At 42.6% G+C, this 13,416-nt stretch overlaps 2 protein-coding genes across 2 annotated transcripts in view; both read left to right on the forward strand.

Annotated features, from left to right (window-relative positions):
- The window catches only part of CNOT6L (CCR4-NOT transcription complex subunit 6 like), a 386,677-nt gene that overhangs the window by 350,522 nt on the left and 22,739 nt on the right, over positions 1-13,416 (forward strand). The gene's annotated exons all lie outside the window — the stretch shown is intronic.
- Positions 1,315-7,704, forward strand: LOC134501978 (16 kDa beta-galactoside-binding lectin-like). The gene is made up of 4 exons (XM_063310030.1): positions 1,315-1,392; positions 4,242-4,321; positions 5,858-6,029; positions 7,546-7,704. Exons 1-4 carry the CDS (start codon positions 1,381-1,383, stop codon positions 7,690-7,692), a joined length of 411 nt encoding a protein of 136 aa, XP_063166100.1. The 5' UTR covers positions 1,315-1,380; the 3' UTR covers positions 7,693-7,704.

Consider the following 13,416-nt stretch of genomic DNA (forward strand, 5'->3'; position numbering starts at 1 on the left):
AGCTCATGCCTTCTTGTGTATGCCTGAGATGAGTAAGCAGCTATCTCTGCAAACATCTTTGTTATATTGATGTTTAGGAATCTCACAATAAATATACACTATGTTACACTGACCTTCTGATAGTGAAATGGTGTGCTTGATTTCTGCTTTTCGTAAAGAGTAGGAAGGATGTTTTTGCCTTATAATTTGAAAATAAATGGCAGTGTTTCTAAGAACATAAGAGACATATCTCCTAGGGATATTTGACCATCCGCTTGAAAGTCAGTATGTGTCCTGTAACTATGAAGCTTGTGGCTTGGTTAAAACAGAGTCACATTAAGAGACTTTTTTCAAGCACAGAACAAATAGCCCCACCATCCTCCTTTTTGCTTTGATCAAGCATTGGAGAAGATATTCTCTCTTTCCATTATTTGCTTTTATAGAAAAAAAATCTTGTCTGTTCAAAGTCTTGACTCTAAAAAACATGATGCAGAAGGGGGAAAAAAAAGTATCTAGGAAGAATGTTTGTTTTAATTAATGCTATGCTGATTGCAACTGGAGAAAAGTTGCTTTAGCCCACTCTTTCGTATCTACCTCTGTTTTAAGAGTAGCATGTAATTCACTCTGTCTGGACCAGATACAGATGGATTCGGCCTTCCAAGGTGCAGTGTGAAAGCTGCTCTGGCATTAACTAAGGCTGGGGGGAAGTATACCCCAATACAGCCTTTGAATGCTGCATTGGAGTACACTTCCAAAAGGAGGGGGTGGGACCTGAACAGTATTTCCCTTCCTAGCAATTAAAATGTGCATCCCCCTCTGCCAATCTTTGATTGAATTTGTGCCCTGTTTCTACCCAGGATTGTTTAATAGAATATTCCAAAGCAGAAAAATGGACACAGAAAAATACAAAATATCCATCATGGAGTATTCTAAGTTCTTTTCGTTTTATTGGTTGATGGATCCTGCTGTTTGTAGTTTTAGTAGTAGTAGTAATGATTTATTAAATTCATATGCCACCCAACTTCCAGGATCATTCTCCTCCAGCAACATTCAACAGTAAGAGCAACCATTTCTGTTGGCATCCAAAATCTAGTCCAATAAAGAACAATAAAGCAATCTTTTAATGAATGCCAGCCAAGGAGCTGTTAATACTCTCTGCCCCACCCCCTCAAAGAACCCACACCGTTAGAAATGGGTGCACCAGCTGCTTTAGTTCATCACCCTCAGCTTCCCTATTCATCTCCTGCTTCCATTTCTGGTTATGTGAACCTACCCTTCATTCATTCTTTTTGTCATGTGATGCCTTTCCTCCAGCTATTTAAAGGACAACTGGAACTTCTCCTAAGCCACAGAGCTGAGATTGGAGTTAAGTACCACCTCTTTGCTGGAGAAGAGGGCATCATGAACAAATGTGTAAGTCTGGGGTCCTTTTCGTAACCGAAATTCCCAGCCCAAGCTTGCAAACTGTAGCATGTGTTCTCTTGGAGAGGAGTTGGTTGGTTGTTGATTGACAGCCACACGTGTGACTTTTCCTCTTTCTGAGCGTTGCTTCCTTGTATTGAGAGGGGTAGCCATGTTAATCTTTTGCAGCAAGAAACAACAAAGAATCTTGTGGCACTTTAAAGACTAACTCGTTTATTTTGGCATTGGGTTTTGTGGATCGGAGTCCACTTCCTTAAGATGTTTTGATATTTCTCTTAATTGTTTCTGCTTTTTTTACAAATCAGTCTTTGTGCTTGTTAATTGGGCTGCCTTCTATTATTAATATAGAGTATCACCAATATGCAAGCTATTTCTCAACAAAAAACATCTTGACTAAATGGAAGTTTAATATGTGCATGTGCATCTTTTTTTGTGCTCACACTCTAATTGAAGAAATCAATTATTTTAAAGGTTTTACTGCAAAGTTTGGCTTTGAAAGAGAGGGGTTTAGCCTTTAATTTGGATTATATGGATTGCCTATTTATTTTAATAATAGCAGTATCTATCGGCCATCCGAATCCTAAACATTTCCACTGTCTAAGATGTCCAGCAATTCTCATGCAGTTTGATGAAAGAGAATGTGCTTTTAAAAATTATTTTAAATAAGAGAATTTCAGAGAAATTGTCCTGGGTGGACTGAATCTGGGACAAATTATAGAAAGCAGTTGAGGGCTTCCCTTGCCTCAGTTTCCCTTCCCACCAAACATCATTTGCTTTTCTTTCGTTATGCAGGGATCAAGGTGGGTATGTGTGGGGGTGAATGTGAATTCACTAAACAGCACTCTTTTTTTCCAACTTTTGGCTTCCCAGATTTTCATTCAGTTCCAAGGAAGGATAGAATATCTCCCTGATGCCACTGCTCTGCCAAGGTGGTGTCTTGCCCCTGAGAAATTGTCGCAAAATTTTTCCCGCCCCTGCAAAAATTCAGCAAAACTGTCCATCCAGTTTCTCTGCCCCCAAATCAAGTGAAGAATATCAAAAGGCTGTTAGTGATCAGCATGATACTGATGTCTACAAACAAGGTCTCAGGGTTTTCTTCCCCCCTTCCCAGCCCTGGCTTTTCATAAAGACAAAAATCAGTGAGAGAGGAACCGATGAGCCTTGCAGCTCTTTGAAGTTGCAAAGAAAAATGCTCCAGTGCCTTCTAAAAGAGTATCAGACTATGCCATCCATGTGGGCTTTTCATAAGTCTGCACTGTTTTCCCATTGGCAGGCAATGTTTGGTGGGAAGGAAAACTGAGGCAGGGGAAGCCCCAGCTGCTTTCCATAACTTGTCCCAGATTCAATGGCAAGGGCAGCACCGGTCACTGATCTCATTACTGTGGCAGATGGATTAGCAATAGTGGGGGCAAATTTAATACCAGCATGGTTTTCGGCCACTTATGGACTGATGGATAACATTCAGCTTAGTTGTGAGGGAGACCCAATCCACACAACCCTTGTATGGCTGTGAAGAGATCTCAGTTCCTGCTTGCTGAGGACGTGCTACATCTATCTCATCATCAACCCACTGCTAAGGCAGCCAGAAGATGGCTTAAGGATTCCTGGGTAGAAGTGGTGCTTTCCATAGTAAGCCAGGACACCAGGTTCTATGTAGAGAAAGGAGGGCACATGGAAGAGGCCACTCGAGATGATGCCACAGGGTTGGCGATCTCCTTGGCTCCAAGTCACCCAACAGGTCCACTGTGGGACCATCTCCTTTGATGTGGTTGTTGGACTCTGTGCCTCTTTCGCATTCCAGATTTGACATCCTAAACCTGGCTTCTGCAACCACTGTCTGTCCGTCTGTCTGTTCTAAAACAGGTTGACTGATCAACCTGAAATTGGCTGCTGCCTCAACTGAAATATCCTGTTGTCTCAGACACGGTTGGACGGTTGCACACTTCCCACTAGAGCTCTTGAAAGCTGGTCCCCTTTGTGCTGGGATGTGAAGCAGTTGGTGCCCAGGGAGGAGGGGGGCTTTCTGTATGCATTGGGAGGAGGCTTTTCTCTGTGATTACCATTGCTCTGGTTGCAAGAAAGACCAAACCCCACTTTCCTCAGCGGCTTTATTTGCTGTATTTTGAAGGATTGGTCCATCTGTCCACTTACGCATATGCAGCAAAAGTCCACCTTTTCCACCACACTTATCCAGTAGCTGCATCTCAGCTGCACAAATCCAAAAGACCACTAGGAGGCAGGCAAGAGATAAAAAACCTCATCTCTTTGCTGTCCTGGTGCCAGAGAGGTCCATTTGTCAATAGGACTGTAATATTTTTGGAAAAATGGTGAGGAGGTACCTTAGAGCACCCCAGACATCAAAGCCCCAAGAACATGTATAAAGCATCTGCATCTGAGCAGCACAAGCCAGAGCAACCCCTAGATTGTAGACCCCGGTGCCATCTAGGGTGGATTAGTTCGATAGATGGATACTCTTAAAAAAAAGAGAACGATCAGAATGTAAGACCATATGAACACCCAGCACACTTCCTGTACGGCGATTAAGGATGGCTTTTCTCGTAGTAGGGAAGGTTTGGATTTTGTCCAGCAAAAGCCATCAGCCACTGCCCTTGGAGCATTGAGCTGCCCATTGTATGGACAGGAACCCAGCGCAGCCTGGGTCCAAATGGTCCGTAAGGGTGCCCTAAAGGAGCTGCAAAATGTGGATAAGGCGCAGGAATTCCTCCTGTGAGCAGGGGAGGGAGGACACTCATCACAAATGGCTTGGTGGAGGAGCCACGTTCAAAACTCTTACCAGTCCTGCCACGGCTGTTTAAAATATCCACGGTTTTCTTTCCTAGGGAGTGACTGCTACGGAGTTTGAGCTTCATCCTGGAGAACTGCTCATAGTGAAGGGGATGATTTTATCAGAGAGCAAAGAGTAAGAGGAGGAATTGGGCCAAGGGTTGGTGGAATTGGGGGGCTGTTTGGGCTTCACTTCAAGCCAGGTCAGTTGGTATGTGGGTTCCTGCCATCCTTCTATAGTACCTAGTGTCAGAAATTTATATGTGTATCTATCTCCCACGTCTTGCCTCTTGAGGAAGGAAATGGTTCTGGAAGTGCCAGAGGTATAATACTCATAGAGAACTGGCTTCTCTTAGTTGTAGAAATGACTGGCAATTCATAGCATTCTGTGATAAAACAGGTAGTCCTCACTTAGCGACTGCCATGTTTAGTGACCATTTGCAATTACAACAGTGATGAAAAAGTAACTTTGCGACCAATCCTCACATCGACGACCTTCTCAGGTCTGTAAAGCAAAGGAAAGATCATAAGCATTGTTGTGGTTTCACTTAGCGACCTCTTCGCTTCACAACTGAGTTGCCAGTCCCAATTGTGGTCACCAGACGAGGACTACCTGTAAAGTCATATTAAAACAAACAAATCAGGCTTGACCCCTAATGATACTATTCTTGGCAACCATACTGAAGTGGTTCACTGTTGCCTTCTTGTGTGATATTTTTCTGACATCTCACTCTGGCACCCAGCTCTGGGATTTCCTAGTGGTCTCTCATCCAAATACAAACACCTAGCTTTGAAACAGCTTTTGGAGTCCCAGAAGTAGAAATGGGTTACAATAAAAATTACATTTAAATGTAACTTCAGTTAAATCTATTATAGCTGATGTGATGCCTCTTGTAGTCTCTTTTCCAATTAACAAATTTTATTAACAGATTTTATTTTATTAACAAAATCTGTTAGTCAGAGAAGGGGCTACCAGAGTCCTGATTTTTCAACACCGTAGACCAGTGTTTCTCAGCATCAGCAACTTTAAGATGTGTGGACTTCAACTGGCTGGGGAATTCTGGGAGTTGAAGTCACTCAACTCAGTTCTTAAAGCTACTGAGGTTGAGAAACACTGCCATAGACTAACGTGGCTCTCCTATATGTGCTAATGATTTCCTCTTTTGGTCAATTAAAAGTTACGGCTGTGTGGCAGTAAATTTTGGAGGGATCCTGTGGCCAATCAAACTTTAGAGGGGGAGTCAGCGGCCTTAAGGCTGTAGGGCCTGCCCTCATTTTGTTTAAACATTCCTCAGCAAATTTCATTGCCACTCATCAGAGAGCAGCTCCCTCCTTTCTCCCTCCCAAAGAAGTTTTCCAGATGCTGCCACAAGGTCTTCGCAAGCCTCTGTGCCGGGCATAAATGGTTTCTCTTCCAGACATCAATCTTCTTCATATCCTTTTTAGCTGGAGAAGATTAGGAGAAAGGAATCCTTCCCAAAATAGCTGTCAACCTCTGGATGGGGGCTGTCGGTCTTTTTGTTTTCCTAACAGGAGATATCCCTGCCCATTAGTGGTCTGACAGTTAAATGCTGCCCTCGCTCCTTCCTTGCGAGCTCCCTCCTATCCCATTCCCCTCCCCAAACTCCTGGTTGTGTTCTTGCTTCTCCCACCCTTGTAATCCTACACTCAGATTTGCGATAAATCTGGGCAAAGACTGCGACAACCTGGTGCTCCACTTCAACCCACGCTTTGACTGCAAGGGCGATGTGAACGCTCTAGTGTGCAACTCCAAGCGAGCTGGTGCCTGGGAAGGTGAGGAGAGACCACCCGACTTCCCTTTTCATCAGAATTGTGAAATTCAGGTGAGAACCTATTGGTAGTGCATCAGACATGGAGTGGGGCAGGGGGTCGCTACAGCAGAAGTTGTCTCTCTGTGATGGACACCCTGGAGGAACTGTGCAAATAGGAGGACCACTGTGTTACTTATGGGAGTTCCACTTATATGTACAGAAGAATTAGAATGCAAGGGTTGTGTGACAAGCCACTCTTTCATGTGACATGTTTCCAACTTCCATGGAAGTCTGGTAGTGTTGAGAACCCATAGCCATCCAGCTACGGTTGAACAACTCCCATCAGCTTGCTATTGGCCAAGTTGGTTCAACATCTCTTGGAGGTTCCCTAATTTCACATTTCTGAACAGGAAAGGATTCTCGCCTGTCCTTACATGCAGCTTTTTCTCTCAACATTCATATAAGGGAGTAGCTACTTTCCGGGCGTTGAGGCGCTTCACCCAAAATGATAATGAAGATCTTCTTGTAAATTAGCCGGTCTGTCGTCTTCTGCATGTGTGTGCAGCAACAGACCTGGGAAAATGGTACTAAAAGCGAGAATGTCTTCTTTCCTACATTTGCAGTATGCCAAATGTAGTCGTGATACAGATCCATATTCCTATAGAAGCAAAGTGATGTTCTTCCCCTGCTTGTTTAAATAAATTTTAAGTGCAGACAATGCCCTGAGCCATCTTAATGCAAAGTATAAAAACTTAATTGTTACAGCATCCAAAGGAATTTTAGATTAGAGATGCCAAAGAGCGGTTAGTTCTTTTGTTAAAGAGTACAAATTCTAGTATGCTGGTGTGTATTCACCCTGCACTAGCTGTTTTTTTTTTAATTAATCCAACGTTTTATTAAGTAAAGAAAACATGCTAAGCCATAAACCATGGTGGTTTATAGTAGCTGGCTTGAAGAACACAGAAAACAGATCATGGAAAACTCAGATTTACTTAATCTGGGTGCCTTCCAGATGTGCAAACTACAACTTCCAGAATTCCCTAGCTACTATGACCATTGCTGAGAATCCTGGGAACTGAATTCTATGCACCTGCAGGCACCTAGGTTGGTAAGGGTGAGCTTCACACCTTTTCTGGGAGACCTCCTATGAAAGAGATCTTTGGATAATTAGTTCCAATTTTCATTCTGCTTTATTTAAAAAAATCTTGGCAGTGCTATTTGAGATCTCAAGTTCTTTACATGCAAATATGTAAAGAGAGAGTAACTACAGCCTTCTTTAAAACTCATCTCCAAGCATGCTGTAACTATTAGTTCATACTGAGGCACCATCCGTCAACCATTTCACCCATGAATGTTACACTGTCTCTAAGAAAAGGTGCCTCGTGTCTAGAATCGCACCTTGGGGGGAACTCCCTTAATTGTACCATGCAGGTCTATTCTACTTCAGAGTTACCCTGGATTAGAACCTAGTGCTCTTCTTTCATATTGTAAAACAGGGAATTGATAAGACGTATTCAGAACATGGGAATTCCAAAGACAGTTTGTTATCCAAGATCAGTCTCGATTTTCCCATTTTGATTTCTTCCAGATCACCTTCAGTTTTACTGATCATGACATCCGAGTGAAAATGGAAGGGAGTGAAGAAATTGTCTTCCCCAACCGGCTGGAGCTTAATGTCATTAATTATCTTGAGGTGGACGGAGACTTCAGAATCAAGTCTGTGACGTTTCCCTGAGGATGGACAGCCTCCATAAATAGAATTGGTTGCCCCAAACAATTTGACACAATGTTCTGGAATTTGTGCATTCCTTTTATCTTTCTTTGTCAAATCAGGTACCTAGACTCCTTGAATCTTCCTCCAGATCACAATCTTTCTTGCTGATCTCTGCTCAAGATCCTCTTCCTTGCTGTTACGTGCTCTGTTGTGAAAGAGCTCATTTTCCAAGAAATAAAGATCTAGTAAAGATAAAGTTATTGTGCATTTTGTGAAAATCAGGCTTTCCCCTACTAGTTGCCTGTTGCAGATGGAACCTGGGTTTACTGAAGCTTCAGAATACTTTGGAGACCTCTACTAAGCTTCAATTAAAAAACAAAAGGTTTGATGAGGTCAATAGAACTGCTGAGATAGGTGTACAGGTAGTCCTCAATTAGAGACCATTCATTTAACGACCATTCGAAGTTACAATGGTGCTGAAAAATTGACTTACAACCTGTCCTCGCACTTACAACTGTTGCAGTGTCCCTACAGTTATGTGATCTTGGTAACCGGCTCGTACTTAACAATGATTGCAGCATCCCAGGGTCATGTGATCGCCATTTGTGACCTTCCCAGCTGGCTTCCAACAAGCAAAATCAATGGGAGAAGCCTGATTCGCTTGAAGACCACATGATTCGCTTAACAACTGTGGTGATTTGCTTAATGACCACAGCAAAAAGGTGGTAAAATCAGGCTCAATTTAATGACTGCATCAGTTAGCAACAGAAGTTCTGGTCCCAGTTGTGGTCATTAAGCAAGGACTACCTGTATGTAGTTGCACCATTTATGGTATGAAAGGACAATGCCCCATACTTCTAAAACAGACGCGTCATAGAATCTGCTAACATATATTTCTAAAATATCTTTTCTCAATAGGGGAGACCTCAAAATTGATGTATGTGCAGCACCTTTCTTGATCTTGGTACCATTCAGATATGTTGGAGCAATTCCTAGAGTTTCCAGCCAGCCAAATACTGAATAGCTAATGTACATCTTAAAACCAATCAGGGGAGGGGGCACAATTTTTTGCTTTTATCCCAAAACTTCATGAGAATAGGACTGATGATAAACTCTATTTATCCCATGCAACAAAGCTTTTAAGAAAACATGAATAGGAAAAGGGGATGTGCTAGGTATGAGATAACTTACCTGTGATGGCCCCAGTACCAGGATCTTAACTTGAGAAATTCTCCAGACAGTCCACTAGGAAGCTTAAAGAATTCATTTATTAAAATCTGATTACACAGGACAGTTGCAAAGCTCTGAATAACATTTTGGTGCCAAAGCATTCAAATTAAATAATTCCCTCTGATATAGTCTCCCCTCCCTGTCTCACAAAGAAGCCCGTTCTCACTCCTGATCTCCCCCTCCTAGTTCCTTAGGCTTCAGTAGAGTCCAGGTGTCTTATCAGCCTGTGATTAACGATCCTCCCTGTCTGCAAAGCTGCAAAAGCTGACACAGGTTTGCTCTTCCCTTGGCTGATGCGTGCAGCAATGGTTTCATGGCAGGAGTGCAAAGCGAGCCTGACATTACCTTTGTTATACATTTTTCCATGCAAATTTAAAAATATGATTAACCTCAAGGTCACTGAGTTTAGCAGCTCCATCCGGGCTGGGGAGTAATTGGCACATTCTACAGGCCCACCATTTCCCCCTACAATGGATGCATTCATTTTGCATCCTGACAGTTTCCCAAGGAGAATCTTTTTTTTTGTTTGTTTCAAGCAAAAATGTTTTATGCCCCTTGTGCACTAAGATCTGTTCATGTGGGTTTCCATCCATAGGGTGGCATTTATTGTAATGCATCGCAGGGTTTACCAGGTGTTGGCCCTTTCAGGTAGGCCAGGTCAAGAAAGACATTTCACAATCAGTGTGTGCAGCGCAGGGAAGCAAGAAAAAACAAATAGTGCCTTCCTAATTTTTTTCTGGTTAAATAAAGTTGAAAGCAGCCAAGCAGCCCTTCCATTCTTCCACCCATCCCAAGACTTTAGACTACAGGCCTACCTTAAGTAGCAGAAGACCCACATTAATATTTTTCCCTGGGACTCCCAAAATATCTAAGGGTCACCTTTATATTCACCCACCCAGAGTCCCTCTTTTGGGGGAGATGGGCAGTAACAAAATTTGAATAATAAATACATAAATAACTCTGTAGCATCATGGCAATCATAGTAGGAAGCTAAAATGTCTACAAGGTCCACAGAACAATGGTCTTGGTTGACGTCACTGATGATCTGACGTTAGTCCCAGCTCATTAAATTGTAATTTCTGTTCCCCATCACTCCAATTAAATTGCAACCCCCGTTTCCCATCCATCCGCTGAACTCTTGCCTGGGCAAACCTTGATTTTGTTGTTGCAGAAGAGCAACTGTTTGGTAAGCATTGCGAACCATTGATGGACCTTGCCTGGAGGGGTGACCTACTGTAGCTTCATAAGCAGAGTTTTGGCTATACATGGAATAGTCCCATGTTTGTCAACCCCAACACAAACGGCTCTATCACGGCTGAAATGAGAGTCAACTGTGCACGGTGGAATTGTGGTGCTCTTCCTGATAAGCAATAAGGCAGTATAACAAATGTTCCTTTCACTCATGCTAAGGTTGGCTTCTGGAACTGGTGTATATGCCAAATGCTTGGCTTGTTGAGAGGGTGGGGGAGTGAAAAGAAAGGGACTGCAGCTGCCTCAGTGCTCAAATGGGCAGCTGGTGTTAGCCATAAAAGCATTTGCTGCCTCTTGACTGAATCCAGTCACTGGAGACAGCTGGGATCCTTCTTCCCCCACCCCAGTAATCCTAACACACTTTCAGAGTGGGAGCAGAGACAGGTCCCAGCCTCCTGCGTTTGCTTCCACACTGCAACGATTGTGCTCTGCCAATGCAAAGTAGTCTGGCTTTTCAGGTAACTGATCAGGGTTAAAAGGGGACAGAGACAGGCTGATGTGGAAATGCTGGGTTAAGCCTCCCTCTGAAAGCTTTTCACATTCCAGGGAACACTGAATTTTAAACCTTCCACAATGTTAGAGGTGTCCGAGTTGGTGGCTGATATCACAGAGTTCCTAGTTATTGCTTCATCTCTTGGGGCAATTCTCTAGAAACACCTATTTAGGGATATTCATTTTGCATCAATTAATCTAAATTTAGTGTACTGTAGACAACCTATAGCTTTCTGCAGTGGAATATGGTTGATAAGAGCAGGTCGACTTTCCTAAAGTAGCTTAGTCTTGCTGTAAACTCTCCCTTAGTTGTCCTTTTTGAATTATTGACTTGTCAATTCTTTCCTTGCTTCCTTGCTCTCTCCCCCTCTTACATGCTTTGGAGAATTAGGATCTCTGTCTGGTCCATTTCAGTTGTAGCAGACTTCATTCCTCTTTGCTCTGTAAATGATTTTATGAATGCTATACCCAAATCTGCTTTTCACAATCTGAAAAGGGTTCTTCCCCTGAAAAAGAGGTTTTCTGTCTTATTCTCAGGATACTCGATGATATCCAAAGTTCCGTTGATGATGTTTTGGAGCTGATTTCATAGCGGAAGGTTGTGGGGACCACTAATGGTGGTGGTGTTTTCTAGTCTACATCTTCATCACTCTGAGGGCTCTTTGATTGTTCCTCTTCCAATCTGGGAAAGGCCCATAGGAGATTGTTCCTAATACTGATTAGCCAATTAGTTAAATATGCGCTGGAAAACCTGACAGTTAATAGATACAAGGTTGGCTCAGAGATCTTACTCAAAGACCACGCTTCATTTGTTCTTCATCCACTTGGGTGTGGAGTATTGAGTGGGGGCCATAAAGATCAGTCCTGGATCCACTACTATTTTTCAACGTTTTTACTAATTATTTAGAGGAAGAAGTGGAGGGAGTGTTTATGAAATTGCAAATGACACAAAACTGGGAGATAACTATTTTGGTCACCATATATAATAGTGCTGGTGTCACAGATGGGAGTGAGAAAATTTGCAAAATAGAGTACTTGGATGTGTCTTCTAAGGATAGGCATACAATAAATCAGTTTTAGTTCTTCCCTAAATATTTGTGAGAAGCATCCTGCAGGGTAAGCTGTCTCCTACTCTCAAAATTGGACCTATAAGAAAGAGTTGCACTACAGCCAATGAAAGAAACAGGAGGAGACCCGCCTTTTACTTTGATCTGTGACACCACCATTTTTGACACATGATTACAGCGCACCAGTGAGCTCATCTGGCAGTGTGTGTTGTGTTTCCCAAAAATGGTGACCGGGGGGGAGGGGGGGAAGAGAATCCAAATCTAATTTTAACTTTCATTTACTTTTACTTGATCATAATTATGCTAGATGTGTAAAATGGAACGCTTGGCCTCTGGAATTTCACTGAACAGGCTGATCCAGGTGTTCCAGGATAGTTTGTTCATTTTGAGGAAATAGTCCATCATGTTCTAGACACATTCTAGCTCCATATAGTCTAGAACACTGGAAGAAAAATAAAATGCTCTGGAGGTAGATCACTCTTGTTTTGATTATGCACCATCAAGCTGGTGTTGACTCTTAGCGACCACACAGACTTTCTCCGTAATGATCTGTCCCTAGCCTGGGCTTTCACTCTATTTTTCCTATCTCTAATTAACCTGATTACTCTTTAGTCATGTATTTAACTATTTCCCCTTGTTGCATTTAAAATTATAATTTATTTGGGGAGTGCAAGCCCTTACTTCTTTCCAGAGTCTTTGCACAGATCCTTATTTCATGTTTAGAATGGGTTTGGAAGACCCAAGTCTTTCAGGCTTCCAATTACAGTGGAAAATCTAAGTTCAACACTCTTACCAGCATAAGGCAGGCTTAGAAATATTTAATATATTCTGGGTCCTTTGTCTTGGATGGTTAAGGACATCAAATTATGCACACTCTTGTTTGTTAAAATATAGCTTCGTGAGTATCAAGTCCTCAAGGTTAGAGCACGGTTTTGTAGCCCCACCTAGAACTGTGCGGAGTGAGATGACTGGAGGAGAGACTGGCAAGTGATAAAAGCGAGATGCTTGAGTGTACAGAAGGGAGCATGATCAACTATTCAGAGTCAATGAAACAAGCCAACGTCTCGTGGAGGAATTGGTAGTTTCAGCTGCAGATACCACCAATGTTGATCTTGTAAAGCAGAGTGCACAACCTTAAGTTCCCAGGACATATCCCTCCAAACTTCAGATTCAGCTCCACAAGTCCCACCCAAAGTTACTGCGGAAGTGTTATTTGTAATGCAACGAGAGGGGGAATTATGCAACATGTTGGAAACATTCATTAATTACATGAAGTATAATCCAATTTAGTTTTTGTCCTGATGTTGCCATGTTTGGCTCATGTGCCTCCCGCATGCCACTCTACAGCCAAGTCCAGCTTTCAGTTCCCACCACATTGTGCACCTTTGCAGTAAGTGGACCAGAGCAGTAAGAGCAGGGCTGGACTTGGAATAATGCCTCCCACCCTAGCCTTTTGCAACATCTATGCAGTTTCTAGTCAGGTAGTGAATCTTGCGAGAAATGAATGTAAGTTACACTTGCACTAAGAACAATTGAAGAGAACGTTTAATCTTTAATGGTTTCCAAGAACACATCACCACTCCAGTTGCCGATGATCATTCCTAACATAACTCTGCCCACCCCAACAATCATGCCAATTTTTAGATAAGCAGTACAACCCTCCCAAACAATCACATTCTTTCTTTAGCCAAGCAAACAATCCATG

The sequence above is a fragment of the Candoia aspera genome, chromosome 8, assembly GCF_035149785.1.
Source record: "Candoia aspera isolate rCanAsp1 chromosome 8, rCanAsp1.hap2, whole genome shotgun sequence".
Lineage (NCBI taxonomy): Eukaryota > Metazoa > Chordata > Lepidosauria > Squamata > Boidae > Candoia > Candoia aspera.